Here is an 8,416-nt window from a genome sequence, read left to right on the forward strand (position 1 = left end):
TTATTTTCCATCACATGTGAAGCCAACCATTGAGAAAGTTAGACGGTGTTTTTATTTTTAAAAGTACATCTCTTTTTCTATTTCAGGAGTGTTTCTGGCGTCGCTTCCGTCTGCTTCGCATCCGCTTTGCTCTTCAGTTAGTCTCAAAACCATATAAAGGCACATTTTTCCTTCGGGACTATGACCATCTCACAGTCTGAAATGGCATAGAAGAATAACTTAAACAACATTACTATTATTATTACTACTACTATATATTTTTGCATATCTATTTTTTATCTCTATTGATATTGTGGGATATATATGGTATACTAGAATGGCATAGAATAATAACTGAAATGGCATTATTACAGTAGAGTCACTTATTCAACACTCACCTATCCAATGTTCTGGATTATCCAACGCATTTTTGTAGTCAATGTTTTCAATACATCATGATATTTTGGTGCTAAATTCGTAAATACAGTAATTGCAACATAACATTACTGAGTATTGAACTACTTTTTCTGTCAAATTTGTTGTATAACATGATGTTTTGGTGCTTAATTTGTAAAATCATAATCTAATTTGATGTTTAATAGGCTTTTCCTTAATCCCTCCTTATTATCCAACATATTAGCTTATCCAACATTCTGCTGGCCCGTTTATGTTGGATAAGTGAGACTCTACTGTAGTAGTAATTCTTGTTTTATATTTGTACAAATATCAATAAGTCTCAAAGGAGCTCAAATGTCCAAACTATTATTTGTATATTATTAATATTAGTGGTAATATTATTTAGTCTTATTTGTAGTAGTAATAGTAGTATTAATATTAGTATGCATGTTATAAATATTGATAGTAGTATTAATAATACTTGTATTATTATTATTTATAGTAAGTAAAATAAGTAGTAATTCTTATTTTATATTTGTACAAATATCAATAAGTCTCAAAGGAGCTCAAATGTCCAAACTATTATTTGTATATTATTAATATTAGTGGTAATGTTATTTAGTTAGTCTTATTTGTAGTAGTAATAGTAGTATTAATATTAGTATACATGTTATAAATATTGATATTAGTATTATTCATATTATTATTATTTATATTATTAATATCCAGATGCATCTTACCCATCATCCCTTTTTTTGGTCTCCTTTTAATGATTCCGGGTCCCCATCCCTTTCAGGACCGTTTTCTGGAATTCCTCCGGCATTTCCTGCAAAATTGAGAAATGATCTGTCAATAAGACCCCCCATATCCGCACAACAAGAGCTTTGTTTATCCACATACAGAATGTGTTTCTCTAGGCATTTTGTAGGCTGTCCAATGTGACTGGCATTCTTGGTCTGGAGGTCCTGGGTTGAGCCAACAGAGTGATGCTGCAGCTTAAAAGGCCAATGTGATTCTAGGCAGCATCAATAAGAGTCTAGACCGGTGATGGCCAACCTATGACACGCATGTCAGCACTGACACGCCTAGCCATTTTTGCTGACACGCTGCTGCATGCAGATTGATTGGATGACTAATGTCTTTTGTGGCCAAATTTGGTGTGATTTGGTCCAGTGGTTTTGTTGTTTACTCCATGGGAATTGTGCACATTACATTTATATTTATATTTTTATATATATATATATATATATATATATATATATATATATTCATTCTATTATTATTCTATTATTATTGTAGTATTATATTATTACTATTACAGCAGAGTCTCACTTATCCAACACTCGCTTATCCAACGTTCTGGATTATCGAAGGCATTTTTGTAGTCAATGTTTTCAATACATTGTGATATTTTGGTGCTAAATTCGTAAATACAGTAATTACTACATAGTATTACTGTGTATTGAACTACCTTTTCTGTCAAATTTGTTGTATAACATGATGTTTTGGTGCTTAATTTGTAAAATCATAAACTAATTTGATGTTTAATAGGCTTTTGCTTAATCCCTCCTTGTTATCCAAGATATTCGCTTATCCAAGCTTCTGCCAGCCCATTTAGCTTGGATAAGTGAGACTCTATTATTATTATTATTATTATTATTATTATTATTATTATTATTAACATTGAGGCTGGGTGGCCATCTGTCAGGGATGCTTTGCTTGTGTTTTTGGTGCACAAAGGCAGAAGGGGGTTGGACTAAATGGCCCAAGGGGTCTCTTCCAACCCTCTTTATTAATAATAATAATAATAATAATAATAATAATAATAATAATAACAACAACAACATTGAGGCTGGGTGGCCATCTGTCAGGGGTGCTTTGCTTGTGTTTTTGGTGCACAAAGGCAGAAGGGGGTTGGACTAAATGGCCCAAGGGGTCTCTTCCAACCCTCTTTATTAATAATAATAATAATAATAATAATAATAATAATAATAATAATAACAACAACAACATTGAGGCTGGGTGGCCATCTGTCAGGGGTGCTTTGCTTGTGCTTTTGGTGCACAAAGGCAGAAGGAGTTGGACTAAATGGCTCAAGGGGTCTCTTCCAACCCTCTTTATTATTATTATTATTAACATTGAGGCTGGGTGGCCATCTGTCAGGGATGCTTTGCTTGTGCTTTTGGTGCACAAAGGCAGAAGGAGTTGGACTAAATGGCTCAAGGGGTCTCTTCCAACCCTCTTTTTTTTATTATTATTATTATTATTATTAATAATAATAATAATATTGAGGCTGGGTGGCCATCTGTCAGGGGTGCTTTGCTTGTGTTTTTGGTGCACAAAGGCAGAAGGAGTTGGACTAAATGGCTCAAGGGGTCTCTTCCAACCCTCTTTATTATTATTATTATTATTAACATTGAGGCTGGGTGGCCATCTGTCAGGGGTGCTTTGCTTGTGCTTTTGGTGCACAAAGGCAGAAGGAGTTGGACTAAATGGCTCAAGGGGTCTCTTCCAACCCTCTTTTTTATTATTATTATTATTATTATTAATAATAATATTGAGGCTGGGTGGCCATCTGTCAGGGGTGCTTTGCTTGTGTTTTTGGTGCACAAAGGCAGAAGGAGTTGGACTAAATGGCTCAAGGGGTCTCTTCCAACCCTCTTTATTATTATTATTATTATTATTATTATTATTATTATTATTAATAATATTGAGGCTGGGTGGCCATCTGTCAGGGGTGCTTTGCTTGTGCTTTTGGTGCACAAAGGCAGAAGGAGTTGGACTAAATGGCTCAAGGGGTCTCTTCCAACCCTCTTTTTATTATTATTATTATTATTATTATTATTATTAATAATAATAATAATATTGAGGCTGGGTGGCCATCTGTCAGGGGTGCTTTGCTTGTGTTTTTGGTGCACAAAGGCAGAAGGAGTTGGACTAAATGGCTCAAGGGGTCTCTTCCAACCCTCTTTATTATTATTATTATTATTAACATTGAGGCTGGGTGGCCATCTGTCAGGGGTGCTTTGCTTGTGCTTTTGGTGCACAAAGGCAGAAGGAGTTGGACTAAATGGCTCAAGGGGTCTCTTCCAACCCTCTTTATTATTATTATTATTATTATTATTATTATTATTATTATTATTATTATTAACATTGAGGCTGGGTGGCCATCTGTCAGGGGTGCTTTGCTTGTGCTTTTGGTGCACAAAGGCAGAAGGAGTTGGACTAAATGGCTCAAGGGGTCTCTTCCAACCCTCTTTATTATTATTATTATTATTATTATTATTATTATTATTATTAACATTGAGGCTGGGTGGCCATCTGTCAGGGGTGCTTTGCTTGTGCTTTTGGTGCACAAAGGCAGAAGGAGTTGGACTAAATGGCTCAAGGGGTCTCTTCCAACCCTCTTTATTATTATTATTATTATTATTATTATTATTAACATTGAGGCTGGGTGGCCATCTGTCAGGGGTGCTTTGCTTGTGCTTTTGGTGCACAAAGGCAGAAGGAGTTGGACTAAATGGCTCAAGGGGTCTCTTCCAACCCTCTTTATTATTATTATTATTATTATTAACATTGAGGCTGGGTGGCCATCTGTCAGGGGTGCTTTGCTTGTGCTTTTGGTGCACAAAGGCAGAAGGAGTTGGACTAAATGGCTCAAGGGGTCTCTTCCAACCCTCTTTATTATTATTATTATTATTATTATTATTATTATTATTATTATTATTATTATTAACATTGAGGCTGGGTGGCCATCTGTCAGGGGTGCTTTGCTTGTGCTTTTGGTGCACAAAGGCAGAAGGGGATTGGACTCAATGGCCCAAAGGGTCTCTTTCAACCCACTTGTTGTTGTTGTTGTTGTTGTTGTTGTTGTTGTTGTTGTTAATTATTATTGTTCGGTGGCCAACTATAGTCCGGCCCTCCAACGGTCCAAAGGATCGTGAACTGGCCCCCTGTTTAAAAAGTTTGGGGACCCCTGGTCTAGACTGGGAGAAGCCGTAGCCCCGCTTCCTTCTGCCTTGGCCAGACCTCACCTGATGTGTCTTCCTTCATTGCAGAACGAGGTTAGTTTGGATGGCATTTGGGGGTCCCTTTGTGGAACTTACCCTCTGGAACATCTTTTGCCCCGGGAATCTTGCAGTGACGTTTCTGTGCATGGCTTGGGACCCTCCGAGTTTGCAGTGGATGTAGCCATAGAGGTTTGCCGCTTGGAGACAAATGCCGGCCGTGACCAGCGCCTGCCAAAGAAAGGACTTGTTTTCAGTCTCAATTCTAGCCAATCCTTGAAATAAACATCTCGGAAAAGTGGCTGAAAATACTGAGCGAACAAATTAAAAAATCCCAGGGTTGCCGCAACCTTTAACATAGAATCAAAGTGCTGCAGTTGTGCAGTGTGGACAAACTCCCTAGGAAATGCAAACTCCCATCCTTACCAGCCATTTGAGTTTCAAGGAGAACAAAGTGCTGAAGAAGAAGAGGGTCCATATGACGGGGCAGATAATCAATCCCAGCCAAAATATCCGGGCTTCGGCTTCGGTCGGAGCTGCAGCCGCGGAAGGGACCTGCCATAGGAAACAAGTGTCTTTAATCCCAGGAATCTTTGAAGTTCAGGGTTCGAGTCTCAGCAAGGCTCCCCAGAATGAAAATTTCCATGAAAATCCAAATTTTTAGACTCGACATGGAGCAATAGTTTTCAATATTGGATAAAAATGAGTTTGAATCTCTTCAAACTCTTGTATTTTACCTATGTATATTTGTCATATGTATTTAATAGTGTTTTGTTATAACTTGCTGTTTGAGCCTTGCTGTACTGTGGAGAGGCAGGTAATAAATTATAATAATTATTATCATTCATAATATATGTCAAACTATGATATTATTCATAATACTATAGGTGATCCCTCATGTCAGAGTATGATATTATTATTATCATTATCATTATTATCATTTCATAATATCATAAGCAATTCTTCATGAATGAATATGATGGATTATGATTATTATTCATAATATAAGCAATCCCTCATGTCTGAGTGTGATATTATTATTATTATTATTATTATTATTATTATTATTATCATTCATAATATCATAAGCAATCCTTTATGAATGAATATGATGTATTATGATTATGATTATTATTCGTGATGTAGGCATTTCTTTGTGTCCGAGTATGATATTATTATTCTTATCATAGGTGATCCCTCATGTCAGAGTATGATATTATTATTATTATCATTCATAATATCATAAGCAATCCTTTATTAATCAATATGATGTATTAAGATTATGGTTATTATTTGTAATATAGGCAATCCTTCGTGTCCGAGTATGATATTTTTCATAATATGATAGGTGATCCCTCATGTCAGTGTATGATATTATTATTATTATTATTATCATTCATAATATCATAAGCAATCCTTTATGAATCAATATGATGTATTATGATTATGATTATTATTCGTAATATAGGCAATCCTCCGTATCCAAGTATGATATTATTATTCATAATATCATAGGTGATCCCTCATTTCAGAGTATGATATTATTATTATTATTATTATTATTATTATTATTATTATTATTATTATCATTCATAATATCATAAGCAATCCCTCATGTCTGAGTGTGATATTATTATTATCATTCATAATATCATAAGCAATCCTTTACGAATCAATATGATATATTATGATTATGATTATTATTCGTAATATCATAGGTGATCCTCATGCCAAAGTATGATATTATTATTATTATTATTATTATTATTATTATTATTATTATTATTATTACTATCATTCATAATATCATAAGCAATCATTCATAATATCTTAAGCAATCCTTTATGAATCAATATGATGTATTATGATTATGATTATTATTCGTAATATAGGCAATCCTCTGTATCCAAGTATGATATTATTATTCATAATATCACAGGTGATCCTCATGTCAGAGTATGATATTATTATTATTATTGTTCATAATTTATGCAATCTCTTGTGTCTTGAGTTTATTATTATTATTATTATTATTAATAATAATATCATAGGTGATTCCTCATGTCATAGTATAATATTATTATTATTCATAATATAGGCAATCTCTTGTGTCTTGAGTTTATTATTAATAATAAATAATAATAATAAACTTTATTTTTATATCCCGCCCCATCTCCCCAAAGGGACTCGGGGCGGCTCACAACAGGGACAAGCCTGAACAACAACAACATATTTAACATAAACTTAAAACATTCCAACAATACACAAAATAAAATAATGGACAAATACATTAAAATCCAAGCAGATAAAATCAGAGTAATTAAAATCAACCCAGTGGGGTTATTATTATTATTACTATTATTATTCATAATATAGGTGATTCTCATTCAAGGGTTACGTTACTTCCTTAAATTCAATTTAAGTTACTAATTTCATTTCAGCACTGGAGTCCCTGGTGGCACAATGGGTTAAACCCTTGTGCTGGCAGGACTGCTGACTTGAAGGCTGGGTTGCTGACATGAAGGTTGCCAGTTCAAATCCAACCCGGGGAGAGTGCAGATGAGCTCCCTCTATCAGCTCCAGCTCCAGGCGGGGACATGAGAGAAGCCTCCTATAAGGATGGTAAAAACATCAAAACATCCAGGCATCCCCTGGGCAACGTCCTTGCAGACGGCCAATTCTCTCCCACCAGAAGCAACAAGCACTGCTAGTCCCAACCCTTGGTTCACTCCGATTTCTCCCTCGAACGATTCTGTTTTGATTGAGGCTGTTGTCAGCAAAAATCTTTTCAAGAAAATAGAAATGAGAATTCACCAGAAATGGGAACTACCAAATTCTAGAATTCAAATTCTGTGAGAGTGGAATCGCTTCCTCAAGCGGAGGCAACAAACTTCCTTAAAATCGAGTCGTTGCGTGCATCTGAAAACAATCTAAACAAAATTTAAGTTATTAATCCCAAATGTACTCTTTGAACCAGGGCCGTTTAGACTAGGATGCCTATCATCCCCTTGGCTATGATGACTGCGCCCAATGGGAGTTGTACTTTATACATTCATTCTTTTTCAGTTGGATTGCTATGTCTTCCTATAGAGAACCAGCTTGGTCTAGAGGACCCTTGGAGTTCCTTCCCGAATCTGCAAAAGTTTACCTTCTTGGCTTCGTAAACCCAGTGGCTCTTCCCATCTTCGTCGATCTGGTTCCACCAACGCAAGCCCACCAGGAGCCGGCCGGTGACGTTCTCATAGGAAAAGAGAAGGGAAAAAATCTCTTTATTTTGATAGATAGAAATACAAAGGTATATACAAAGGTATATAAATAATGTACACGACATCGATGTGTTGAAATAAAAGCACGCAAAGGATAGAAGGATGGGTAAATAGAGATGGATGGATGGAGTGTGTGCATCAGACAGGATGGATGGATGGATGGAGATAGAAGAGAGAGAGAGAGGGAGGGAGAGGCAGACTGATGGAGCCAGAAGGAGAGAAAGAAGGCAGACAGGATGAATGGATAGATAGAGGCAGAACAAGCCGACTGGATAGACGGATGGATGGACAGATGGACAGGCAGATAAATGATAGAGCAGGAAGACTGGATTGATGGATGGGTGGGTGGGTTGATAGATAGATAGATAGATAGATAGATAGATAGATAGATAGATAGATAGATGGATGGATAAGATAGATAAGATAGATGATAGATAGGATAGATAGATCAGATAGATTAGATAGATAGATAGGATAGATCAGATAAATAGATGAAATAGATATGATAGATAAAGATAGATAGATAGATAGATAGATAGATAGATAGATAGATACGATAGATAATAGATAAGATAAGATAGATAAGATAGGATAGATAGATAAGATAGGATAGATAGATAAGATAGATCAGATAGATAGATGAAATAGATAAGATAGATAAAGATAAATAGATACGATAGATACGATAGATAAGATAGATAAGATAGGATAGATAGATAATATACGATAGATAGATAAGATACGATAGATAGATTAGGATAGATAGAT

The 8,416-nt window shown here is 35.3% G+C and overlaps 1 protein-coding gene across 1 annotated transcript in view; it reads right to left on the reverse strand.

Moving 5' to 3' along the window:
- Positions 1-34: 34 nt before the first annotated feature.
- Positions 35-8,416, reverse strand: part of tvp23a (trans-golgi network vesicle protein 23 homolog A) — a 16,021-nt gene continuing 7,639 nt past the window's right edge. The window contains exons 4-8 of the mRNA XM_062964228.1: positions 7,531-7,620; positions 4,809-4,937; positions 4,482-4,613; positions 1,116-1,201; positions 35-196 (exon numbers count right to left, since the gene is read on the reverse strand). Of these exons, the coding sequence (XP_062820298.1) occupies positions 1,142-1,201; positions 4,482-4,613; positions 4,809-4,937; positions 7,531-7,620 (411 nt within the window). The 3' untranslated portion in view covers positions 35-196; positions 1,116-1,141. The remainder of the gene's footprint in view (positions 197-1,115; positions 1,202-4,481; positions 4,614-4,808; positions 4,938-7,530; positions 7,621-8,416) is intronic.

Source organism: Anolis carolinensis, unplaced genomic scaffold, assembly GCF_035594765.1.
Source record: "Anolis carolinensis isolate JA03-04 unplaced genomic scaffold, rAnoCar3.1.pri scaffold_13, whole genome shotgun sequence".
NCBI classification, from domain to species: domain Eukaryota; kingdom Metazoa; phylum Chordata; class Lepidosauria; order Squamata; family Dactyloidae; genus Anolis; species Anolis carolinensis.